This window comes from Cygnus olor, chromosome 15 (genome assembly GCF_009769625.2).
Source record: "Cygnus olor isolate bCygOlo1 chromosome 15, bCygOlo1.pri.v2, whole genome shotgun sequence".
Classification (NCBI taxonomy): domain Eukaryota; kingdom Metazoa; phylum Chordata; class Aves; order Anseriformes; family Anatidae; genus Cygnus; species Cygnus olor.
Genome location: NC_049183.1, coordinates 5,388,493 through 5,414,848, shown reverse-complemented (window position 1 = coordinate 5,414,848; position 26,356 = coordinate 5,388,493). Strand labels below are relative to the sequence as shown.

At 48.3% G+C, this 26,356-nt stretch overlaps 3 protein-coding genes and 1 long non-coding RNA gene across 7 annotated transcripts; 1 reads left to right on the top strand and 3 right to left on the bottom strand.

Annotated features, from left to right (window-relative positions):
- Window positions 1–54: 54 nt before the first annotated feature.
- EME2 (essential meiotic structure-specific endonuclease subunit 2) lies at window positions 55–7,295 on the bottom strand. Its single transcript, XM_040575022.1, is given in 11 exon segments — window positions 55–362; window positions 364–392; window positions 1,537–1,726; window positions 2,144–2,259; window positions 2,960–3,007; window positions 3,010–3,067; window positions 4,052–4,173; window positions 4,930–5,022; window positions 6,003–6,139; window positions 6,844–7,032; window positions 7,229–7,295. Coding segments are annotated over 11 exon segments (1,188 nt in total). The 3' UTR covers window positions 55–223.
- NME3 (NME/NM23 nucleoside diphosphate kinase 3) lies at window positions 6,951–10,666 on the top strand. 3 transcript variants are annotated; one of them, XM_040574506.1, is made up of 5 exons: window positions 6,951–7,339; window positions 7,967–8,097; window positions 8,189–8,290; window positions 8,517–8,629; window positions 8,845–10,666. In XM_040574506.1, the coding sequence occupies exons 1-5, from the start codon at window positions 7,294–7,296 to the stop codon at window positions 8,978–8,980; spliced, it is 528 nt and encodes a 175-aa protein (XP_040430440.1). In that variant the 5' UTR covers window positions 6,951–7,293; the 3' UTR covers window positions 8,981–10,666. The 3 variants fall into 3 exon arrangements, with proteins under 3 accessions (XP_040430440.1, XP_040430439.1, XP_040430441.1); XM_040574505.1 differs by having other exon boundaries at window positions 7,174–7,339; window positions 9,486–10,666; XM_040574507.1 differs by having other exon boundaries at window positions 7,174–7,339; window positions 8,700–10,666.
- On the bottom strand, window positions 9,775–16,787 carry LOC121078362 (TBC1 domain family member 24-like). 2 transcript variants are annotated; one of them, XM_040574486.1, is made up of 3 exons: window positions 16,708–16,787; window positions 13,941–14,973; window positions 9,775–12,059 (listed from the first exon to the last, which is right to left on the bottom strand). In XM_040574486.1, exons 2-3 carry the CDS (start codon window positions 14,897–14,899, stop codon window positions 12,038–12,040), a joined length of 981 nt encoding a protein of 326 aa, XP_040430420.1. In that variant the 5' UTR covers window positions 14,900–14,973; window positions 16,708–16,787; the 3' UTR covers window positions 9,775–12,037. The 2 variants fall into 2 exon arrangements, with proteins under 2 accessions (XP_040430420.1, XP_040430419.1); XM_040574485.1 differs by lacking the exon at window positions 9,775–12,059 and adding an exon at window positions 12,264–13,206.
- Window positions 16,788–17,319: 532 nt separating this feature from the next.
- LOC121078349 lies at window positions 17,320–25,829 on the bottom strand. The gene is made up of 3 exons (XR_005824539.1): window positions 25,813–25,829; window positions 22,868–22,909; window positions 17,320–17,677 (listed from the first exon to the last, which is right to left on the bottom strand). It is a non-coding gene; the product is annotated as an uncharacterized LOC121078349 (long non-coding RNA).
- Between the last annotated feature and the right edge of the window lie 527 nt (window positions 25,830–26,356).

Below are 26,356 nucleotides of genomic sequence, written 5' to 3'. Positions count from 1 at the left end.
ATATTAAAGCTAGGGCAGCTAAAAGAGGAAAGGAGAGCCAAGAGGCTGAAGAAAGCATCTGTAACGAGACATTTATTGATGTGCAAGTCTCTGTTCTGAAACAGAACCAGCTGCTTCCACTGGCTGGGCTCCGAGCTGCACGGCCATGCCAGCAGCAGCTCCGCTACTGCTGAGTTTTGGCAGATAAAAACGATGGGGCTGACCAAGGCAGCCCGAGGTCCCACTACGCCGTCAGGTCCAGGACAAGGTTGGGGTCGGTGGATACCATGAAGAGGTAGATGTGGCGGCATAAGTCTGGCCCAAGGCGGCGGTCCTGCCCAACGACATCCGATTTCACTGGGATGTCACTCAGCAGAAGTAGTCTCATCATCCGTGCTGCACTCTTTGTAGGCCTTCAAGCGCACAAGAGAAGGGAGCAGTTAACGAGGATGTTCTAAGAGAATATTCCCATCTCCACCGCAGGGCTCAATCCCATCACTGCACTGAGGATCCCTGACTGAGCGTTCAGCCGAACATACAAGGGTCAGGGGATAAAACTCAGAAGAATCAAGACCTGCAAACAGGCCTCATGCACACTGAGTTGTGTTGCCCCTCCGGTGTACAATGAGATTGCTGTAAAGCCATTTCTTCTGAAGAGGGTATGCTAGGGACAGAGATCAAAGCTCCAGGGGAAGAAAAGTAGAAGAGGATATTTGACTATGTGAGACTTAAAAAAAAAAGTTCTGTCACAGTTCCTGATCTAATGGAAAGAGCTTAAGTGATTAATGCTCACACAAAATGGAAACAAGCACGTGTTTACAGAAAAAGAGGTCTTTATAAATTGGCTAAGTTGCTGTTGTAAGGGTCACACAACATCCTTGTCTAATCCTGCTCCCCCAACACCTCACTGACAGTTATCTCACAAACCAGTAGAAAGGTAAGGGCAGTAGGGAGAGGGAGAATTTAGTGAGCTAAATCAGCTCCCTGAAGGATCAGACAAACAGAAGAGCAAGGGAAGTGTGGGTACGCTGCTGGTGGCAGCTCAGATGTCTTGTGGTCCATAGGGGCAACACGCATGTTCTGCTAGGGAGGGATTTGGAGCTGTCCAACCAACGGCAGCCACCTGTGACAGCGCCCATTTCAAATAAAGGCAAGAAAAGCTGACGGACAGACCATGCTGGGCAAGGGCAATGGGACGTATACAGCAGACCCTCAGCCGCACTGGCTGGGATATGCAACCAAATAGATAGCCAGGCAAAAATGCAAAGATGCATGAAGCTGGTCCTACTAGGCAAGATGAAGGCAGAAAGAGGCCGGGAAGGGCTAACCAGCAGCTAAAATGTAGCTTGTTTCAGCTACTGCTGAAACGAAACTATGGCTTAAGTCGAACACCCGTCTGGACACAGTCCTCTCTTTTCTGGAGAGCTGATTACAAACTCAGGACTTGCTTGCTCCATCCGCAAAGACCTTTAAGCAAGGAAACCTGTGGCACCCCTCCCTACCATCATCTTCCACGCAGCAAGCTTTAACAGGACACCAAGGGGTTTGAGGGCTTACCTGTACCAGGAGGCTTGGGGAGGGATATGCTTCTGCTACTGCTGCTGCCGTTGCAGGGCTGACCCTATTAAACTGCTGGATTTGTCTCTTCCACACCTGCCACAGTCCCGTGCCATCCTTCTCCACTCGCACCCTGCTGCCTGAGATCCCCGCAGTGCAGAAAGGCAACTCGTGCATCTCCTGCTGCCTCCTGCAGAAAGACGGACTGCTGAGAGCCAGACCAGGGGACAGTGTGTGCTGAGAACGTGCCTGCAGATCCCAGATCCTAGCATTAGGCAGTTGGCTTCCTTCTAAACCCTCCCTCTGTTCAGGACTAATATTTATTCCTCACCATTTCCTTCCTTCCCTGAAAAGCTTCAGAACACTTGGGTGAAGAGGTTTTCCTGAGGCTCTCCTTTTCCCTCCATTCTTAATGCTGAATCACAACTACATTCACTGTGAGAGCTGGGTGATTTTCATCAGCACAGAGGACTGAAAATGATCTAGTCCAAGCCCTTACACTGACCAGGACACGCTGGCAGTCACAGGTAAGCGTTTCTGTAGCTTCTGCTGACATTTTCCAATGCTCCGGGCCTGGGACTCGACCAAATCCAGCAACACGACTCACTTGTACGGGCGTTTCGCTATCACCTTTGTCAGCGCAGAAACGTGTTCACCAAATTCCTGCCACGTGTCTAGGAAGAGTACCTCAGTGTTACCCCACAGCGGAAGCACCACCAGCGTCTGGAGGAGAAGCGACACCGTAAGACCAAGCAATGGGAAAAAGACAGGCTCAGGTGGGCCAGGACAACCCGAGGCCCTCAGCCTCCTTCAAATGCACACTGAAACTTCAGCCAGCAGTGCTGGCATGGCCCTGGCCACCCAAGGGACCCAGAGGCAGAAGCAAGGGAAGCACAGGGTAGTATCACGTCCCTCAGCAGGGCTGGAAGGGGAGGGAGGCAGCACTGGGTGCGTGAGCTCTGTTTACACAGCACAGCAAAGCCTGCTCATCCTTCTTAGCTTTCAGTAAGCCAGCGGGTCATCGCCCCTTTGGGGGCATACTCAGGCAGGGCAGGATTTTAGCTCAAGGGATATCAAGCAAGAGTTAGATCCTATCTGACCTAGTTTTTGACTGCTGTGGCATCACAAGGAGCGCTTCTGCTCTGCTGTGGGACACAAGTTTTGCAAGGCAGAGACCTGAGTGAGAACCCACAGCGAACTTGGCGGCCGTTGGTGGGACTGGGGAGGGGAGGTTGGATCAGCTCTGAACCAGGATCTCAGGAACAACAGGCTCTGAGGATGCACGTGGATGCAACTTGATCCAAGCCAGCCACCGCCTCCCTGGCAAAGCATTCATTACACAGAAGGGCACCCCAGTGGGAGCCTTTTCCGTACGGTTCAACCACGAGTAACACAAAACTTCAAGGAGCGTGAGAAGTTTTACCTCCAGTATCTCCCGCTGAGTCATGGACAGCTCAGGGCCAGGCTGGGAGATCCGGGACGTTGCTTTGCAGGGCTCCGTGCCTGCTGCCTGTCCTGCTCCCGGTTACACCTGTAAGCAAGACACACAGCTCACAGACGCGTGCTGCGTATTCACGCCTCAGGCTGCTGACTGATAAAGAGGAAGAGGCCAGACTTAACAGCACCCACGTTTGCCACCTCCCAACCTGACTTAAAGGTGGAGACAAAGCTCCCCTGCGAGGCAGCGCTGCTCCCGCAGGCACGCTGACACGGTTCTGCAGGCTGTGCCCAGCCCCTCCGGCTGGGGACTACACGTGAGCTGGAAGGATGCGGCTGTGAGAGAAGGTGAGACCCAAAACCAGGGTGAGCACTGCTTGGTTCCTTTGGTGGCAGAACTCAGCAGGCCACAGCTGATTTTTTTTAAAGAAATAACACTCTTGGTAAAATTTATCCTCACAGGCTTAAGTGAGAAAGAGCCCAGGAGGTGGTGAGACAAGAGCTCTCCCTGGGAAATACTCCCTGGGAAAGACAGGAGAGGGCAGACCTAGCTACTGTGGCTGCATCGATGTGGGGAAGCTGTGGATGATCACACTGTCACCACAGAAAGGGGATTCCTCTGCTGTGCATGTACACAGACAGGAAGGACTCAGGCACTGGGAGCAACAAACAAACGAGACATTCAAGGTACAAGAAAAGGGCTCCAGGCACCGAACCTCCCTCTTCATGAGCTACACAGCATGCTGAGAACAGAAGGGCCCTGTGCACCAAGAAGGGCTGTGGTGTAATTCAGCAAGAGCCATATCACTGCAGCCCTCCGCCTGGTACGGTGTAGCCTTACCTGCAAACACCTCACTACGAGATCCTCAGAGTCTGCTGTGGATGTGGATGGATTTACGAGACTGCAAAACCCAAGTCCCAGCCCCCCTGAGCACGAACTCCGTGCTTTACAGACCCCACGCTGGCATCAAGTGCCAGCAGCTCAGCCCCAAGCACCTCCTTCCTGCAGAGACACTTCTCTGCACCCCCTGCCAGCCTCCCGGGCCCGCTGCTCCTGCACGTCCCCAGCACGTACCGCCGGTAGGCACCCAGCCCCACGACGGCTGGGCTGTAGGTTCTGGTGGAGGAGCCCTCCGGGCTGGCCAAAGGCAGTACTTGGTTCAGAACCGGCTGACTCCCTGGTGGGGCATCGACAAAACTCTGAAGCAAGACAAATCACACCCAAGTGTGCAGCAGCCTTCCTCTCTCAAATAAGCCCTCCCCGTCTCCAGCAGGGGACTCCTCGGGAGCATCTCCTCACCGGGAGCTGGCAGGGCCAGTCTCAGGCTGCAGCCGGGAGCGTTGCTTTTGGGCACACGCTGCACGCTACATCTGCCAGTACTCTGCTCACCTCTCTCCTGGAGCGTTAGCACTGACCTCCTCTCAGACACCGCCTATTCTAGCCTTTCCTTCTCTGGTCTTGGGCTGGGCTGGATGGCTGCTGAACATCTCAGGGCAGAAGCACAGGCTGCCTGGACAGACGCATAAACACTGTGTGACTGCACGTGAACGAGAACTAACCACAAACCTCCCTGCTTCAAAATGCAAGCGGTTCCAAGGGTTGTGTACTTGGGTTGTTTCTTTCAAGCACATCTTCTATGAGCGCCATGATGATGGAAAAGCTAAATACAAGGAAAGACAAGCCTGGCCTGCCCAGTCTTCCTCTAAAGAAAGCAGCATCCTGTCTTGGGTTTAAAGGGAAGTCTGCGCATCATCCCTAAAGACCTACTGCCGCATTCAAGATACTGCTTCTCCCCCAGGTTCACTCATTCCAAACCACTGCATCTCTAACACAGCTTTGTTTCAGGGTGGAGCAATGGCAGTTTTGGATGAAGGCTCCCTCCCCTTCCATGGTCCTTTGGCCAAATGGCTGCTGCAGAGTGCTTTGTATAGGTCTGGCTCGGAGATCTGGATCACCTGGGTTAGGGAAAAGAGGCGCTTTAGAAAATCTTCTGGCTCCACTAACACCAGCACCTCCTTCTCCCCTTCAGTCTTCACCGTGGAGTCATCCTAAAGAAGAAGAAGTCATTTCCAGCACAAGCAGGTGTCCAGAGAGAAGGCAGGCAGCAAGTCTCCACCTAGGCAGCGCCCATGCCGTGAGGGGCACTAACACTGGCAATGCTGTGTCAGTACTACACTGGTGGAAGACCACGGCTGAACTGAAGAGTAAAAAACCTCCCCACACCAGCAGATCACTGACGGTGCCATAACCACCTGGGGAGGAAAGCAGTGACAGCTGCAGAAACTGCCATGAAGCTGAAAAGACAAAACAGGCTCTGTCTGCACCACATGCAGTTATGTGACTACAGACAACGTAGGTACGGATATTATGATCTATTGTATGACCACAGCATCTTCGATGTTTTATCCAGCACCAGCCAAAATACAGTTCTGCCTCTGCCTGAAATTCTTGTACTGGGGGTGAGGACAAGAACAGCCTACCTCTGCCTCTGCTGCCACGTGGATACTGTTTTACAAAGTACCTGCCAAAACCAAGCTGAAACGGGCACCGTAATTGGTACCAGAAGGCACCTGCCAGCTTTCAGGTTCCCAGCGAGCAGGATTCAGGAAACAGTCACAAGGCTCTCTAAACTGGGGGCCCTGCGGCAAACTTGCCCAGCCTTTTCCAGCCGTGCAGCTACTGCCTGTGGCAGCATGCCATGCACAGCATCTGCTCTGGAAAAGCTGCTGCCCTCCTAAATAAACCTCCGTACGAATGACTTGTAGAAGACTCATTCTTGCTTGGTACAGATTCCCCAGACCTGCCTGAAACAATCAGGTGTAGATGCTGAAAAGCCATCGGCTTTGGAATAACCTGAATGAGAATCAGTCCCATCTCTGCTCCCCGAGCTAACTGTGGTCACCAGCAATCAGCATTTCTGAGGCTGACGACACCAGTATCCAGCCTAGAAAGCCAAGTCAAAGCCTCTTCCCCACAGCACGTCTGTTGCCAGATTGCATTTACTGCGGAGAAGACGAGAGAGACTCACCGGAGCAGACAGAGTGCTTGCCATGTTTCTCCTCCAGGTTATGCTGCAGGGAATTGCCTGAGGCTCAAAAGATTATTTACAGTCCAAGGAACTTAAAACCTTGATCCAAATGTCTGAGGCAGGATCTTTGAGGAGACCTGTGGAGAAGGAAAGAACAATCAACAACCCTGACACAAGAAAAAGAGATACTTCATGAGCATGGAGAACGTGCTCTTAATTACCAGCGCTATGAGGAGTGTCAAATGTAGCTAATGTGAGTCAACACCATCCACTGCCTACCTTCCTTACAGCTGCCTGTAACCTCATCACACTAATTGCTTGCACTGTTGGACAGATGCCTGTCCTAGACTGAATTTGAGATGTTTCAAGCAAATAGCACAACTGTTTCTACGAGTGCAAGGGAAGGGTTAAGAACATGCTGTTTGGAGGTTAATAATGCCAAAAAAAAAAAACGAACAACCCCCAACCCATCAAAAGACCCCATGTCACACGCCCATATGTAAAAGGCAGAACGTTACAGCTAAGCGTCCCCAAGTCGCTCTCTGGGGTTGATCCCCATCCTCCCCAGCACCCACCCAGCTGCTCCCCGGCAGGAGGGCCCAGAGCCGTCCCTGGTGCTCCTTCTGCAGGCACCGAGCCCCGGGACGAGGCAGCGAAGCCCCGGCCCGTGGATCCGGGAGCCCACCGGCACTGGGGAGGCAGCGGGTGCTGTGTAGGTGCCACGGCAGCAATTTAGAAGCGAAGATCACGCGGCGGCGTTTCCTCGCGTGGGCTGTGCGTTACGCCACCCCCAGCCTGCCTCCCTGGGCTGACCCCACTCAGACGGAGGGAGAGGCCTTTCCCCCGGGAGAGAGGCCGCGGGAATGCCCTCGGGGAGCACGGGGAGCAGCGCGGGCACCCCAGCACCGGCCGAATCCCGCACCGCACAGCACCCGTGCCAGCGGCGCACTCCGTACAACCCAAGGCCAGGCACGACGGGACTCTGCTGGAGCACAGGGGGGCTCCCCTCCTCGGGTGGAGAACCGCTGAGCTTGAGGCAAGACCCACGAATTGTCGCAAACCCACGAAAAAACAGCAAAACCCCCCAAACCCAAAACGCAACCCCCGGCCGCCCGCTTGGTGCGGCTGCGGGCGCGGGTTCCGGCCCGGAGGGCCCCGGCGGCGCCCCGCAGCCGCAGCACGATCGTTCCGCGGGGGAAGGGGAGCGGCGGGGACACGGCAGGGGCGGGGCGGGACCGGGACCGGGACCGGGACCGGCAGCGGGGCCGTGGAGAGCGGCGCCTCCGCCGCCATGATCTGCCTGGTGCTGGCCGTGTTCGCCAGCGTCCTGCACTGCGGTGCGGGCCGGGCCGGGCCGGGGCCGGGCCGATGAGGAGAGGGAGGGGAGGGGAAAGGGAAAAGGAAGAGGGTGGGGAAGGGAAGGGAAGGGAAGGGAAGGGAAGGGAAGGGAAGGGAAGGGAAGGGAAGGGAAGGGAAGGGAAGGGAAGGGAAGGGGAAGGGAAGGGGAAGGGAAGGGGAAGGGAAGGGGAAGGGAAGGGTAGGAAGGGAAGGGGAAGGGAAGGGGAAGGGAAGGGGAGGGGAAGGGAAGGGGAAGGGAAGGGAAGGGAAGGGAAGGGAAGGGAAGGGAAGGGGAAGGGAAGGGGAAGGGAAGGGGAAGGGAAGGGTAGGAAGGGAAGGGGAAGGGAAGGGGAAGGGAAGGGGAAGGGAAGGGGAAGGGAAGGGGAAGGGAAGGGAAGGGAAGGGAAGGGAAGGGAAGGGAAGGGGAAGGGAAGGGGAAGGGAAGGGGAAGGGAAGGGAAGGGGAAGGGAAGGGAAGGGGAAGGGAAGGGGAAGGGGAAGGGAAGGGAAGGGGAAGGGAAGGGGAAGGGAAGGAAGGGAAGGGAAGGGGAAGGGGAAGGGAAGGGGAAGGGAAGGGAAAGGGAAGGGAAGGGGCCAGGTCCCGGCTGACGCCCCGGCCGCCCGCAGCCCGTCCCGGTGCCACGGAGCGCACCTTCGTGGCCATCAAGCCGGATGGAGTCCAGCGGCAGCTGGTCGGGGAGATCATCCGGCGGTTCGAGAGGAAGGGCTTCAGGCTGCTGGGGCTGAAGCTGCTGCAGGTGAGCGGTGTCCCGGCGCCCCGCGGCGTGCCCCGGTCACACCGAGCCCTGCCCTCGCCCCGGGCGCTGACCGCGGGCTTCCTGTGCCCAGGCCTCGGAGGAGCTGCTGAAGGAGCACTACGTCGCCCTGCGGGACCGGCCCTTCTACGGGCGGCTGGTGAAGTACATGAGCTCCGGGCCCGTGGTCGCCATGGTGAGTGCTGGCCGGCGGAGCCGTGCAGACCCTGATGGGGTGTTCTCTGCGGCAAACTGAACCTGCAAGGCAACGCCGATGGTCCTCAAGAAGTGACCTCGGAAAGCAGCTCGCTGAGAGACCCCCTGTGGGCCGTCCCCCCGGGGATCAGACGGCAGATTTCGGCAGCGGGTGGTTGGAGCTGCCGGGGGAGCTGCGCGAGCTGACTCTGTTTGCTGTCACGTAGGTCTGGCAGGGCCTGGATGTGGTCAAGATGGCTCGTATGATGATCGGGGAGACTAACCCAGCCGAATCCCTGCCTGGCACCATCCGAGGAGACTTCTGCATTGATGTTGGGAGGTGAGTCTGGCTTCTTGTGCCCTGGGTGTTTTGGTGCACTCCGGTACAACGCTCCCCCTTCTGTGCTCAGATCACCGCCGTCACCCCCGTGACTGCTTGCAGAGGGACACGGGCCAGGACACGCTGACCTCTGCCTCCCCGGCTGGCTCTGCCAGAAGGGAGGAGTCTGGGTTTGGGTCTTTCGTGCTTCCTGAGGCCTCATCTGTCTGCACTAGGAGGGGTTTGCTTGGCGTTTGCTCCAGCACCCAGGACTGTCAGGCTGAGAAGAGGAAGGGAGGAGCCCTCTCGGTCTTCTCCCAGGGGAGCAGGGCACCCCGAGGGCACTCAGCTCTACCAGGCACCCGAGTCTGAACCCAAAGCCAAGCAGGAGTTTTGCAGGCGTGTTTTCATCATTGGAGAGTCACCAGTGGTGACCTCTGGTGGCTGTAGCTGAGCCTGGCCTGCGGTAGATAAAGTTTTTGTCTCACCCTCGTGTTAGGTTCCTGCTCCCTGGTGTCTGATACCAAACCTGCTTCACAGGACCTATTCCCCCTGAAAGAAGGGGCAAATCTGGAGGCAGAACTTCAAAACAAAGGTGAACCCCAGCTTGACAGCCACTTGCAGCACATAAATAATTTATTACAGAAGAGAGGACTGCTGGAAACTGGCAGCTCCTACACATACGTGGCCTAACCCACCTCACGAGCAGCCACCGAGCTGGAAGGAGGAGGGCTGTGTGGTGGCAAGGAGCACTGCGTGACGTGACCGGCTCAGCAGGCTCGGTTAAATTGGTCAGGGTGGAATCTGCCCACCTGCAGCTCCCCTCCCCAGCCTCTCTCTGCGTGGTGCTGGCTGACCCCTTCCTCTTCCCGCACAGGAACGTGATTCACGGCAGCGACTCGGTCGAGAGTGCCCGGCAGGAGATCTCCCTCTGGTTCCGCCCCGAGGAGCTGATGTGCTGGGAGGACGCGGCCGAGCACTGGATCTACGAGTGATGAGGGAGCCCGAGGGAAGCGTGGGTCTTCCTCGCTCGGGCACAGGACGTTTCCATCCGTTTCATTTAGGCCCTGGGGCTGACTGGGGGCTCTGCTGTGGTGTCACCGTGGGGGTTTCTCTTGTGTGTGTGTAGAGGGTTCCAGGAGCTGCTCTCTGACTGGAACTCAGTACTTCAGCTGACTGCAATTGCAGCTATTTCTTTTTTTTTTTTTTTCTCCCTCCCTCCCATCTGCTGTAGTAAGTAGTTAGTGTAGCTGCTCCGCTTGCTATGGCATCCTAAAATCCCAGGCTCGAGGTGATTTACTGATGGAAAGCAGAAGCTGGGCCCTGTTCCTGTCACTGTCTGGCGCAGGACGCATGCTCCTGGCCACGGGGAGAGGCGCGCTGGTCACTGTGGGGCGGTGTGATCCCTGTCCTCACCTGCATCTGTGAGGTTCCTCACCAAAGGGTTTTAAAGAACCTGCTATGGGCTAAGCGCAGGGGCTGGTGACCAAGGCTGACCCAGCTCGGTGACCCTCCTCACTTCACCTGTCCCCTGCCTGCAGGGCACAAGCGGCCTCTGGAAGAGGAAGAGGCTCCGAGGACTCAGCCAGGCTCCTGCTGTGAGTGTCTGGAGGCTTCCTGCGACAGCAGGACCTGCTGGAGGAGAACCTCAGAGCCACCCGTGTGAATGTGTTCCTCTGTCCTGTGCTCCTGGGCCCCATCTTTTCTCGCTGTTCCTTCTGATTTTCACAGCACCGCTTGTTTCTTTACGCTCTGAGTCCCCCGAGCCTCCTGCCAGAGCGTAGGGGCAGGGACAGGGGTGGTGTGTTCTGCTGTGGAACAGCCGTGGTGGAACCTGAAGGAGCGAGGTTCCCGGGGCTTTGCTGCGTGTGGGCTGAGACGTTCTGAGCTCAGCTCTCCTCAGCTGCCCGACTGCAGCACGCAGCATTTCCGGCAGAGCTCCTCCCGCCTTCAGGGCCTTCTCCAAGCAGTAGTTTGCAGCTCTAAACATCTTGGAGATTGTTTGTTCCCATAAATCATCCATTTTTTTTTTTAAATAATAAACTCTGGAGAATCCCATCACCTCTTCCGCTAGTTGTTTTCCAGGGGACCTGGAGGGTGGAGGGGGTGGCTCTGGGCCGGTGCCGGCAGGGATGCGAGCTTGTTCCCTGTGCCACACAGCTTCACTTTCACTGGCAGAAATGTGCTGCTAGTGGCAATTCTTCCGTGCCCTGGAGACGCGCAGGTAGAACAGCTAATGGGGAAAGAGCCACAGTTTGTCAAGATATTGAAATCATTTAGGAAGGTGACTGTAGGGGAACCTGTGTGATGGAGTCAAGCTGCTGGAATTAACCTGTGTGATGGAGTTAAACACCTTTGGGACCAGGAGAAACAGCTGCTGTGGTACCTGCTGTGATGGGGACCCTGCGATGTCCGCAGTGAGGCAGCAGGTGAGAGGACTCTATGCCTTCTCTCTTTCCAAACAACCCTAAATGTAACCCTAACTGGAACACTGAGCCTAACCCTAATTGGGACCCAAAAAACACGTACAGCACCAACTTCTCCCATCAAAAAGTGCTCCCAACGGAAGCTTTGGTGTGCATCTCTCACTAAAGTTCACCCACGGCACCTGCAACAAGGCCAGAAAACTTGTCTCAAAAGCATTAATTTAGACCCATACATCTGTGGTACTAATCACAGGGCAGTCTTTATTCTTTCTCTGCTTATCAGGTGTTACAATCCACTAGTTTTTGTTCTTTAAGAAATGCTTTTCAGGCCAAGACTTGATGAATGACTGGATTAACCACTAATGCTATATGGCTGAGTAACTCTGACCTTGACACACAAGCAAAAAGTCATCTTGCCTCTTCGAAAAAACTACCCACATAAAAGTAAATACAACATAGTATAAATTGAGACAAGTCACTTGTAGGAGTGTGCCAAATTGGGTTCAGTCCAACATCTTTCCAATTAGTTGCGGAAAGCTTGCAAAGTAGGAAATAATTGAGCATGTCTTACATAAACTGCAACAGCTCATACCAGGCTTGGACATGAAACAGTACCTTATAACTCTGAGGATGTCGCCTTTTTTTTTTTTTTAAACAAAACTAACAAAACACCCACACAATTTTTCTTCCAGTGCAGTGATAACTTAAATCCCATCATTAACATCAAGCTTTTCTGTCCTGAAAAATACAGACTTGTATTGCTGTAAAATAAAATGCTGTGTTGACCAGCTGTGCCCATTCCCCCCATCTTAGAACTCTGCAGGTGCTTTGAACTAACTTTGCAAGAGTATATTCAGTAGATGTTATGCAGCAATCTGATGCTGTAATTGCTGCCTTGCTTCTCTTGCCCCAGCATTAGCAATAATGACAGGATTAGAAAAAAATGACCAGCCATTCAAAGACAGAAGAAGCGAGCAAAGCGCAAAGATCCGAGTGTTTGAGCCTACCTTTTTGGAGATGCCACACTGCAAACAGGAGGGGTGCAGTGGGTATGCAATTGACAGAAGAAGAACGTAAAAGGAAAGACAAAAAAGGTAGAAAAGATCAGTGATTTTCTACATCCATGACAAAGTGAACGTAAGGAGCCTGGAAAGAAACAAAGTATAGTTTGATTTGAACCACAAAGCAAAATGAAAAAAAAGGTTAAAATATTTTCTATCTTCCACCTTTTTTTTTTTTTTTTTTTCCCTTTTTGCTGCTTGCTCAGAGTTATTTGATTGTAAAATAATTCATCAACTACTTGCACAGGCCAAACACATCTATCTGGACAAGAAAACTTTCATCTTATTGAGCAGTGGAGAAAGGTGACTTCTGCGCCAGGATCCAAATTGAGCCTGGTTCACAGCAGTACCCAGATAATGGATAATGAGAAGTATGTTCGCAAAAGTAAAGATGATAAAAGTTTTTCATTCGCAGCTCTGTCTGGTGAGGTAATTACTACTGGAGTTATTTGGGTATAAATTTACTACGTTTTGCTCTGAAGGCACCACTGTTCTGAGTGAGAATGCCTCTACAACATTCAGTGCAGCTGGACCTTCTGTTTAACTCTCACTCTGCTGCTGAAGAATATACTAATATATTCAGAAAGGATATTACAACTCTTCTGAACTTCAGTACATGAACGAAAGGTAATATACACAAACTGCAAGAGTTAACACTGCTTGTTGCAAGCCCTGAATGCAGTGATCAGAATTCTACCCAACGTGACCTTCCAGCGGCTGAGCGCCTTGGCACATTTGAGACTGGCAGAACAGTCTCTTCCAAGAGAAAAGCAAGGGAAGGCACAAGCCAGTTGTAAACCAAATTGTAAATCTGAAAATAAACCCTTGGAAAAGACTGCAAAGTTCATGGAGATAACCTTCTGCATACACCGTACATGTAAGAAGTTCAGCTAACACATAAGTTATTTTGTAGGCTAGAATTGGGTAAGGCTATTTCAATACCACGGAACATACCCGTTTGCAACTACTGTGACTTACTCAGCAACATAACTGGCTGTAAGATATATACATGCAGAGGTCTCTTCGCTAAGCTTTTATTAAGGCTACCTATTATAACGGACCAAGATTTCATTGGCCCATTGCTCCCTGCGGGCTTTTCCTCCTCTTGTTTCTGAAAAAGAGATAATGCAATCGTCTTCTGGATTGGTATCCTCACTTTCCTTTCTCATTGTTCTTTCAAAATCATTATTTCAAATAGCACCTGTACCTGTCACAAACCTGGTCAGCTCCTACCTATGGTTACTATGCCCTTGATTTTCAGGAGGTTTGCAGTCAAACTACTTTTAAAAGTAACCTGTAAATAAGACTTACTTATTTCTTCCCTCTTATAAAATAAACTCCCTAGGTGAGGAAAACATTCCCACCTCAGACAGCGTTTGCCTACTTGCAGTAAAGAAGCACCTGAGCTCACAGTACTGGACGGCAGGAAATTCATGTTTTATACTAATAATCTCATCTTAAGAATCTTCGTATTTGTTTGGGCACTATTCTTCCCAGTAAGTTACCGGTGTTTTTCCAGCTTTAATACAATGTCTTTTGGTTTAAAGTCAGCCAGTGATAGACACTTTTGAGATGCAATATTTGCAATCAACATTTACCCGTAAAAAGTAATTATGAATTCATCACACTTCTCAGTTCGGTCCCAGCAACGCTTAATTTTTGGGCTGCTGACTTTTTCTAACCAAGTCCACACAGAAAAAGTCAGCAGAGGTATCAGCATGCACCAGCAGAGCTCTTCTTCTCCTCCGCCAGGCACGCAAGACTAGCGGACCGTTCATTACTAAGAAAAGCTCAGGATCTCAGGTTTGTGGAGACCACTTGGACTACCTGTGGGGAGACCCCTACCTTTTCTGTTTGACTGTGATGCCCTTCTGCTGTAAAGCCTTCTCGTTGGCCATCTGCAGCAGCTGGATCTCCTTCCGTGAGAAAAGGCGGATAGCAAAGGCTTTTTCCAGAAGCCTCTCTGGAGACACTGACTTCGCAACGTCTCTCACAAAAGCTCGAATATCCTGCTGTATGCTGTCAGACTCCATGGGCTGCCCAGCTCTGACTTTGTGAAAAAATTTCAGAATAGCCAGTGCAACACGATAGAGAACTTTGTAGCCCTCCACCAGAAACACGTCAAAGACCCGAGCAATGTATGCCATGGGCAGCTCTCCAAAGAGCCACCGCTGCCAGTCCGAGTATACCTCTAACACGTCCTCAGACACTGCCACCATCAGCTTGTGTGCTGCCTGACAGTACTTGTTAACCAGGTCCCCGAAAGTCATGCACGAGGACTCAAAGGCTAGGAATGTCTGATCAATGAGCCGCTTAGAAGGGTCATTGCAAGCAAGGATGCGGCAAACCTGTTCAAAACACTCTGCCTCATCCTTGCTGTAGTGAAGGAGCAAAGCTATCACAGAAGGCAGTGCTGGGCAAAACGATATGTCTGGGAACTGATTTGCAATGCACAAAATAATCTTCCTGACTGCCCCAATGCCTTCAGCATTCAAGCAGTACGTAGGGACGAGGCTGTCGTCAACAAACTCTGGTAGTGGCAGGGAGTTACTGTTACGCTTTCCAACAACCTTCACAACAATGTCACGGTAAACATTTGCGTCCGGGGTCACTGTGCGGCATGGGATATTGCTAATTAGCTTGTGGTACACTTTGGCTCTCAGAGAATGGTTCTTGGCCCAGTAGCCTTGTCGGGCCAGCTGCTTGAGTTCCTGGAACTCCGTGCAGGTTAGGTCCTTTGCATCCTGGCTCTGGACAGTAACATCCATTTTGTCCCAATCCACAAAGCAGCTGTATTCATCCATGGCTTGAGGAGAAGCATATGAGAAAAATCATGAGAACTGAGCCTATTTCATCATTAAATGTCTTGCAGATTTTCCTGAAAGAAGTAAAAAAAAAAAGTTTGAGTAACAGACGATCTCCCATTTTCCTTAGGAACACACATACCTACATTCAACTTGTTCCTGCGCTGCCAAAACTGTTCTCTAAAGCAAGAAGTATATAAGCACTTTTTATTTTTAAGCCAAACTTCACTTCCATTCTCATTACATACTCGTCAGTAACTCATATCAAAGTTATTTATCAATGGCCAGCCCACAGACTGATTCTGAGCACATCTGCCCATGAAGTGAACTTCCTAACTGAAGGACCAAGCAGAGGCAAAGACCTTAAAATTAACTTCTCACTTACAGAAGAGAAACATCCCACTCAGAAATATCCAGCTTGTCCAGTTTGCAGTCTCTATTCCTAACTCTCTGGGGAAGTAAATCTTATTTATCCTAAAATTACGCAGTTTCGTGAGCAGCGTAAACTGTTCCAGGACTGTGCAGCCAGTAAAAAGAGATGCTGACCTCCTGCTAGACACAACCTTGTGCTCCTACTTGCTCCTTTATGCTGGTACTGGCTCTCACGTGGTCACACAGTCACAGAGACTAGTTTGTTGATGTACAGTTCTTCCTTTCCACTTGGTAAGCAAGATGTGCAGCTGTAGGCTCAACTAGGTCAAGGTTAGTGCCAGTGCGAAGATGACAAGGCAGAACCACCCTTTCTGATGGCCATACGGGCTCACAGCAGCTTAAAACAGCTTCATGAAACTGAGTCTTAATCCTCTCGAGCACTGCACTGGACTTCTGGTTCTGATTTTGTATGCATTTCTATGATCAAATCACCCTCTAGAGGGCCTGCTATCACCAACATTAGACCATTTTAAAAACACGCTAGGCTCTAAGAGCAGCGAGAGCTATAAGATCAGGTTCTAGCCTCTAGTTCCTCAAGCCACACGTTAACATGATCTACCAGCTGACTCCAGCTTCAAAGCACACCTGTGTCCCAGCAGACAGCATGACTGCAACCACTAATGCCCATACGTGAATTAGCTTTAATTTACTGCATCTCCCCTTCTGGTTTTCCACTAAAACACACCAGTGACAGCAGGCAACAAGTTAGTGCACTGCAGGAACACCCCTATCGATGCGTCCTCAGTGCCGGGTTAAAGCTAGGGAGCACACCCCCACTGACGCTGCAGGCTCTGCAAAGGCAGATAAGCCCTATAAAATGCAACAGGCCTATAAAACTGATTTGTACAATTATGACATGATGTGCAAAGGTCAAAGCAACAAAAACAGCTATTGAAATGCTTCCGGAAAACCTTTAGTCATTCCTGTATCAACAGGCTGGACGATGCATAGAACTTGACATTTACTAGCACAGACCATGGTCTCTTTTATAACAGGTGCATTAAAAGGATTTGAAACTCAAGGCAGACACACCATCAAGACAGATGACTCATCCTTCCTACTTTACTACAGTGAAATAAACATTTTGGTTCAAGTTCAGAGAAGTTCATAAACATACAATGAGCATTAGCTTGGACAGCAATAGATTTAATTCAGATAGTGTTAAGTTATGGCTAAAAATTAACTTTTTTTTTTTTTTTTAACCACATGGTGGAACTCCAAAATTTAATTTCTCTTTAATAAGGTTGTCAGCAATACACAGAAGCCCTTTGGATGGCTCCTTCCTTCCAAATATTTTTTCAGATTTTATAAAAACAGATTTTTTGGGGAGTCATCTGTTACACTGTAGAACGTAAGAACAATAAAGAAATGCTCACCATTTCTTTTTGTTGTGTTCTTCCACGTATGAAATTAATTCTCAGACTGAAAGTAGGCAACACGTTGTTCCCACTTCAGAAATTCTACAGTAATAACCTTGTGGAGAAAAAATACATTTCTATTTAGGAGGGAACAAAGTACAGAAAGTTGAACCATACAATTCATGGTCACTTCAGTCCAGAGACCATTACAATCCTGTACTTGCTGGAGTCTCCACTATGAAACAGCTTCCCCTTCCTGCCATCACTTTTTGGGAACCACTTAGGTTTATATTAGGGAGGGTTAATTAAAACGTCCATCTTACGAGAGAACTTACAAGATACTCAGAGTTACAACTTCTCTGTCCTTTTTCCTATAAACTTTCTTCTCTCTCCTTACTCTTTGTTTTTCTATCATTTACGTACTTCATATCACGTATTCACATGAATTCATAGCTATTTTCTATCATTCAGAGTCACAGGCATATTTAAAGGTTGCACGTCATCTTTCCCTCTGGAAGTTTCTCCAGAAACTAACTAATTTGATGAGTGCATGCTCCTCAGCAAGCTCACTGCAGTCAGTGGCTAGGGGATGGAAATCAGACTGACAGAACTTTTGAACACACTTTGGCTGGGAGAAATCTGCAGGCTGTGCAAGTAGGTCTGGCTGCTTGTGCTTCTCAGAGCTCTAAATGCTGCAAGAAAAAAATGACAGCAAAGCAAACAGGCATTGTCGAGGCCGCTAAAGCATGACCAGCTCTTAACTGCTTGCAAAACCAACAGAATTAGTGTGCTTCAGCGTAATGGTGCATAGCTCCTGACACTGTGCCAAAAGCTACTGCAAGCCAGCAGGCCTCAAACTGGGAGTATTTACTTGCCAAAGGAGAAGAGCCCAAGAAATTTCAGAAAAATTCTAGCCAGCCTTTGTCGTCTCCTCCTCCCACTCCTTCTGAATCTTCCTCCATCCGTCCCTCTGCACAAGTTTTCTTTTCTGGCAACCACATAAAGAGCAAAGTTTAACTTTGAGTTGACAGTAGAAGCAGACAAAAGCTGTCTCATTTTCAGTAGCAAAGAGCAAGCTGGTCAGGGGCTGTGTCCCACCCACTTCTCGCAGGTACTGAGACTCATTTATATCTCCTTATTACAACACAACTCTTTCCCTCTTGGTAAAGTAACTTTAGAAAAGTTAGCACCACGTTGCAGCAGTATCCTCTACCTGGATCTCTAGATAATAGCACCCCAACTGCAGAGAACTGGAATGCTTTCAAGTACCTCTTAAGACAAAATTGTAATAGGGTTTTAAAAATTAGCAAAGCCAATTACATTACTCATGACGATGGCAAAGCTTGAAAGTTACTTATACCTCCTTTAAGGAGAAGCCCCTATTCTCCTTTCTAATTTGACCGACTTCTACAAAACAGTAAGAATTAACACAGAACAGAACAACATGTTTTTAGTAGCAACCACCACACAAGTTTGAGATTGTTGGATCTATTGGTGTATTACGGAGCTTCGCGCTCTTCAGTTAAGTGCAAATTAAAAACAAGTGAGAAGTAGAAAAAAGCATATTGAAAATACACCAAAAATGGCTGCAGTACAGACAGAAGATTTTCCGAGGTTAAGTTTAAAACTATGAAGCAAATAATCATTATAATTCAAAACCAGGCAATGACCACTGAACTGGAACTGGCACGATTTCAAGTCAATGACTACATTTTTAAGAAATAAGCTTGCCAGTCCAGCCACATTTTTCCATTCCATCCCTTAATTCTTCCCATTGTTGTGTAGGCTACTTTCAGAAGATGTCTGAAAACTGCACTGAATTTTATAGAGCAATGGAGCAAATTGTGACAGTCAAAAGTCTGATACTGCCTTTGAAAAAATTTTTATGAAAGCATCTAAAAATGCATCAGTCAGAAAATAAACAATTTGAATTATGACTTCCCTTCATCAAAAGGAATATAAGGTCACAATTTTACTAAAGCTAACATGGCTAGGGACAGCTTTAATAAGTTACATTACAAAAGCAACCTAGTAAGTTTTGCAAGATGCATTTCAATATTTCAACCACCAAATTAACCAATTCTACTTCCAGTTCATTAAAATAATCAATTTTTGCTTTCCAAAACGCAAGAATCAGCAAACTGAAATACCTGAATTAGAACTAATGTGGAGTACCGATATTTCTTCCAAATCCAGAGTACCTATATCCACGTTAGTGAAATATTTATATTCTAAACTTTTTAAAAATAGATTCCAGCTTTGATTAAAACCTGAGATTAAACTACTTGGTACTGATTTTAATAAATACAGGAAAGTTCCTTAACAAATTATAATCAGGAAAACCTTGTTCCCTATCCTATTTAAACAATCTTACAGTTTTGCCTTCTGAAAGTTGTACTACAGATTAACAGCTTGTTAGGATACTTCACACGCATCCAGTGTAGTTCCTGTATAATGCGAAACCTAAACTTTGATAACATTTTTCATCTTACCCATGCACAGTCGTTGATTTTAACGAGGACCACTTTTCAAACACCTCTGATACAGTTCTTTGCTACGCACTGTACAGAACAGCTAGATACTGACAACTGATATTTTGGCTCGTGTTTTCATAACGTGCTAACAGGAAGCACGTATTTTCTTTTGCTGTACAACAAACAAAGACTACTGCTAATGTCCCAGAGCTGCAGCGTATTGTCTCCTGTTTATGCTGTAGTGATGTAGCCAGAGAAAAGGCTCAAGTCTAATTTCTTTCATAGCTTCATTAAACTAACCCATGCAGAAGGCACATGAACAGATGAATCTTCTTCCTTGAGACTTCTAGCTATTAGTCCTCACTCCAGTTGAAGAAAATTAAACCCCAAACCCTAAGTAGATGATTTCCCATCCTTGAACAATACTGAATCACATCTGAGATTTTTGCTTTATATACCAACGAATCTGATAGAAGAACAAAGCAATGCAGCAAGAAAGTAATGCTGCCAAAGAAAAGACAACCGACAAATAGTTACTCTTTCTTGCCCAATACTTTGGTGCACCCTGCAGTTTTCTCCGAGTCCAGGCTTACAGCAGCATACCTTGACATCTCTGCTACATGGCTCTAGAAACAAGACCAGACATCACAGTGCCATCCCGTTACATTTACAGCTTCAATTACTTCCCATTCCACAAACCATTTAGGAAGATATATGCATCAGAGCTTAAAATTAAGCACTCCATTTCGCACCAGAACAAGCCAAACACAACTAGCTCATCATGCGCAGGAAAGCGATTCGGACCATGCTGATGCATTTTGAATTGACGATCCTTTTCAGCGGAGTACACAAGAGTTCGATGGATTGCTTTGATGAGGTTAAATGCAGTTCGATCTCCTTATGGATTGCCCCAGGCACTGTCCACAGCATAAGCTGGGCTCCTGCTTCTGGATAATGCCCTAACACTCGTTTATCAGTAACAATAGGGGCTGAGATATTTGCTCCCCGTTGGTTTTCATGCTCTTTAGGGACAAAGTCTAGAAACCCGTTGACACAAAACGAGTATTCACTTCTGACTTCCCTGAGAAACTGCTGAAGACCTGGTAAGGTCTGACAGTACTGGTAAGAGCACACTACAGGGCAAATCATTTTAAGCATCTAGATGATTTCTCTGTGGACGTCACCGTTGCACATGAAGCACAGTCACTGAAGGTTTGCCTGAGAATCTTGTGCTTTCAATTTGTAAATGAAAGCACAGGTTACGTTGTCTTCTTAAACAGGGACTTTTAATTATCTGTGATTAATCAATCACGTATTTTATTACAATAGGAAGTTCAGAAACATGACGATCTATGCTGGTCTGATAAATGACAGTAGCTTATATTTAAGAGAATGTGTAGGCCTTATATCTAAAAACATTTCAACAGAAAACAGCAACCCCTCATTCCCATCTCCTGTCCTGGGACAACATGAGCACTTCTGATACTCTATCACTGTTGATTCCATGAGCTGTACTTATTAGAAGATACCATAGAGGCAGAAAACCCAAACACTCCCAAAACAAACAACATAAAGGCCTCAAAAAAAATCTTATGCAAAAAAAGGGAACAAAAAAAAAGATTAATGGTTCCACAAAGGGGGCAAAATGCTAAAGAACAGAGCATTGTAAGAGGGTACTGGATAGTAAATATTATCAAAGATATAGATCAGGAGCTTCTGTCCTGTCTATGTCGTTACAGACATGAGGACCAACTACGGGGAGAATTTTCCTTTTTTAAAAAACAAAAACAAAAAACAAAAAACACTGAATTTAAGCAGCAAATCTATTTTATACAATGAACTAAGTGTTACCTATTTAAAAACTTTGAAACCAGAAGTTTCAAAATACAAAGTGTGCCATTTAAAGTCTATCAAGGTAATAGACCAATGACCCAATTTCCAATGTTATCTTTAAAACAAAACAAAAATAATTTAATCAAAGCAGTACAAGAATTTAACTTTTCTACCAATTTAAATGATAGAATGTGTTTAAGCTGATTTAAGATCTCCCGGTGTAATATATGAACATGCAAAGCTTTAGTCCAGCAGCCACAGAGTGCTCAAAGGAAACCAAAGTTAGACGATGGGCAGCTGAACAAGCAACGCTGGCCTAATTGAACACACAAGTCCCTACAAGTTACCTCTTCTGCTGTGTAATCTTCCATGTTGATAACCACCCCATTAATATCTCTCCAGTTAGAAAAAGAAGTCTCATATAGCAAGACATGATTTAAAATGATTATGATTTATTAGCTCTGTGAATATTCAAGGCACTTGATCCTTTATGCCTGCCTAGGTACTGCATTAAACACTCAAACTAAAGAACTTCGAGCAACCTGGTCTAGTGGCAGGTGTCCCTGCCCATGGCAGGGAGGCTGGAATTAGATGATCTAAGGTCCCTCCCAACACAAACCATTCTGTGATGCTATGATTCTTACTCTGAGTCTATAGAAATTGCTGCGTGTCTTCTTTGCCTCTGTAGTAAGCAAATGGGGAGGTACGCTCCATGCACACCAGCAGCTATCAACAGAACTTGTTTATTCCAGAGTAAGTTTTGCAGCCCCATGATTTCAGCTGGCAGCTGAAAATGGAGTAGGAAAACATTATTGTATCAGACTATTTTATTATCTTCTGCATCAGGTGCTAAAGGCATAGAGGTTTTCTCTTGGAAAACAAAAGCTGATTTACAGTAACATAAGCATTATGAAAATTACAAAGTTAAAGCTGACAATTTATAAAGAATCTATTCTCTTCCAGCTCTGTAAAGCTCTGTACCTTCTCCCTCTTCCCAAGACTGCCCCAAAGAAAAGCTTCAATAATCTGGTATCCCTGGTGATGGATTACCCCTCTTCGGAAACAACAAAAGGTAGATTATCCTGCACACAAGAGAAAACTTAGACACCAACACCAAACCAGCTCCAAATACACTTTAGAATTAAAGGAGGATCTAATCTCGGGCAGACTGCCAACAATTACATTTCAGGGAACTTATATCAAAATAAAGCGACATATTGTTCTTATTTCTGTAGTCTTCCAAAAGTTATACCCTACCGAAATCCCAAGAGTAGCATAAACGCTTGTCCTGGAGCTGCAAAGGTACAGAAACAGCATTTTATATTGTAAAAGCAATCACTGCAGAATCCTAAGCTAGTGCTACCGTATTTCATTAAAAATCAAACGGCATTTATAACCACAGCCTGGTTGCTGAGTTTTTAATTTTACTATTATCGTAGATTGGTAATCTCTAGTTTTACTAGTGGGGCAGAATTTTGGGAAGACTAGCCTTGTCAGAGGACCATTACGATAGCTCAGGGCTCAGAGCACAGGACGGATGAGTCGCCTTGCAGTAGATGGTGTTCCTTATCCACATGCTTATTCTGAGTAAACTTAAAGGGAGTTAAAGTATCTGACATCTGCTCTGTCAAATGGCACTGCACGGATCCACGGATGCCAGTCTCTCAGCTGGAGGAGAGGGCTTACAGGCATACCGAGGTGTAAAGCAGGAATCTCGTCCCCTTGGGGAATTACATTAGAAAGCAACATTCCCTCTATACAGTGAGATATTATAACAAAAACCAACAAACAAACAACAGAAAAACACCACCCTAACACCCCTCCTTCCCCCAGACTGAAGGGATCTTATTAATCCTTACCGCAGAACTTACCTTCGTATAGATCTTCTTATGACTTGCTCCCTTCTGCCAGGTCTGTTGATGAGGAGAGAAAAATAAAATCAGACCATTTAAAAAGAATGTGACGGGCAGCACTCACATACATTAGGTACACCAATGACCTCTGTAATTTTTAAAAGCTATCTGCCTGCACTTCTGCATGGCTTCCAACCTCCATATTTGCCTCTGGAGTATAGAGAACAAGGGGGCAAATACCCTCACAATAGAGGAGGGCGGCTAATTAACCATACTATTAAAGTGCTTACAGCATAAACAACTCATTTCAGTCTCTCAAACCACAAGCAGGATTACTGCTCGTGGCACCTTTGTAATAAATACTTTTAGCCAATGTTCCCTTTGTAGTTTATTGCTGGTTCTCCTCTGTCCCAGCTCTCCTGCGGTGCTCCCCAGTGTTTTGATCTATGAAATTGCCTGTTTAACATAGAATTTGGTGTCCTTCCTGTAATCTCTGAAGAGCATCTCTCCTCATAGGGCAGAGGTAGTTTCTGCATAGGTAGGGGACTTGAGAATACTCGCTCTACAGCTTACAGTATTTATCTTTTTAGGTTTAAGATCCCCAGTTCTGAAACAAAAATAACTATATTCTGAAGATACGTAGTGCAGTACAGGTTCAAACCAGCTTACTTGACAACGGTCAATAGACCAGGCTCTTGTCCTATTAGGTAAGAAAGTTTGAACGAATCTGATAAACATTAGTCTTCTTTTCAAATGAATTACATTCAGCCTAGCAGATTTTGAAATAACGCAGTTGTAATGACTGCAAAATCCAGTCATGAGAGCATCTTTTTATGTGAGTTATTTCTTCCTTCAGTTGTTTTCTCCTGGAAAACTCTAACAAAATAACCCAGTGCCGGTGTAGCCACACAGAAGTTACACCTATTTGGTAACAGAACAGAGCTGTGTCCATACCAAGCACGATAAAACAGACAGTCTATCAAACTCCTTCCCCAAGACAGCGGGAATCAACAACACCTGGTCGTTTGCAACACGTTTGAAAGCTCAGGTAGCTGTCCTTTAACTTAAGAGGTTTAAGCGAGAGGAGAACAAATGAGATATGGTGAAGCCTAAGTGCACGAACAACACAGATAAGAGTGCTTACATCTGTTAGTTTAGAGAAACAGTTGATTCCACAGCTGGACGCCTCCAGCACGTACTCCCACCCATACACACGGAATCCAAGCAAGTCAATCATTAATATAGCGTAATTAGCTCTGCCTATTTTTATATCAGAAAGGTCGCGTGACTGCCTGGTCAGGTACAAGGGAACTAAATGGCTGATGACCAGCGTTACTTAGATGAGCTCTACTGCAAGCCCTCGTCCCCAAGCTACATGCTATGCAAACATATCCAAATATTCCACTTATATCTGAAAATAAAGGCATCCCCAGATGAACACATCAGACTTCTAAAATAAATTTTAGCTCTTTAATTCTCAGTCACAATTCAAAGCTATAACTGGAGACCAGCAATGTTTCTTTCAGGCCATTAACACAGCTTATCTACTCCCAGTGTTACCATATACCCACCTACTTCGGAGCACGTGTCCATACAGCCTAACGCAAGCAGCTTTAACAGCCTCTCCAACCTCACGGGCAGAGCAGAATGCCATTTAAAGAGCTAGAACACCAAGGACCAAAATCTACGGTCTGTTGCCAATAATTTGCCTGTCGTTAACTCTATCCAGCTTCAGCACTGAAGCAGAGGCCCTTACAACCTAAACAAATGCCAGGGCAGTATTATCAGATTGCAATAACCTTGATCTTGGAGGCAGCAAGAGACATAAGCAGCGTGGGCTGGTTTGCTTTAACGCTTACTTGCCTTGAATTTATGGATACAAAAATTTCAGTGCAGGTGTAACTTCTTTCAGTTTACTTTAACAATCCAAATGACACAGCTGATCAAGGGATGGGGGGAGGCTGTTTCAAGATTTCAAATTAACAGAATGAAGAAGCAAAAACAACCAAGGGGAGAGAAAACAAAGGGCTGCAACAGGAGGAGAGTTAGGATGAGTAGAGGCACTTGAATGTGGAAGGTCCACAGATAGCTTGGTACAAATTTACTTGGCAACATTTAATTATTAACAGCGAGAAAGAGAAGCAGAAAGCTCTTCCCTTAGCGTTCAAACTCTAGCAGCACAAACACCTGCAAATTTTCAAATATTAATGAAAGAAAAGACATTCAGTACAAAGGTTCTCAATAGCTAGCTATCGTGTAATGCTATCCACAGCTATTTTACAAATTACAAAGGACATAAGTATAATGTATTGCTTGGAAGCAAGAAAGAGCTAATATAAAGTGTGGCTGGAGCCCTTAGAATCAAGTTCTCAGTGCTGTTTCCGCAAAGCAACCATCTTAAGATAGAAGCCTGTAGCAACACCACCTAACTACTGGTGATTGTGTAACGAAGGAGATTCTAACACGGAATTCTTTTTTCTGGTAATACCTAGATGCGATCTGCGTTGATTTTGTTCCCTGAGTGTTCCCAGACACTCTGACAATCCTACTTGGCTTGTCGTTAAGCCACAAAAGCTTTCGGATGCTGCAGGTTCCTTACAGAACTGGACACAAACCCAGCTTTAAGGCAGTCCGTTTTTGTACAGAGCCACCCATCTCCCCCCATCCCACCGGCAAGACCCCGGCCCTCCCGGTGCCTCTGACACCGCCAGGGCCGGGAGCAGCGGGAGCAGGCTGCACCCCTCAGTTACGTGCCCGTGTGCCGGCACAGGAGGGCTGAGGAGCGCCCGGTTACGTTACAGAGGGGGCCTCAAACTCGGCGTTAAGTGGGAAAACGTTCTGTCAGCGCCAGCGTCCCTGCAGCCATCTCCCACTTCAGGGTGGGCTGTATGCACACACGCAGCTCCTCGCTGAAGAGGAGCATGAAAATAAAGCGGTAAAAAAGTTCCTTTAGTGGCAGACACCCGGGAATATTCAGGGAACGAACTCAGCAGCGAGACCTTCGGGCTCAGAACGCTCTCCGGGCGCGCACACACCGCCCCTCCAGCCGGGCCCACGCCGGTAGCACCGGGGGCACCCCCGGCACTCGGCGGGGCCGCCCCGGCACCGCTGCGGGTCCCGAGGGGCTCCGCACGGCACGGCGGGGCGCTGCCACCCCCACGAGCCGCCGCGGGGCTGGGCGCTGCGGCCCGCCCGGCCCTCAGCACGCCCAGGGCAGCGCCGGCCCCGGCCGCCCTCACCGCCCCCACTGCCGCGGCTCCTGTCAGCCGCACGGCCAGGACCGCGGGCGGCACCGCGCGCATGCGCGCCGCCGGGCGGGCGGGAGGCGGGCCGCGGTGTGGCACGTGCGGGGCGCGGCCCGGGCGGAGGCGAGGGGCGCGAGGCGGGAGCGCCGCGAGGGGGCCGTGAGGGAGCGCGGCCCCGAGGCTCCTTTCGGGGCGCTTCGGGACCGGCGTGGCTCCGCGCTCAGTCACGGCGCGGTTGTTTTCTTACGGAGCCCGCGATGGC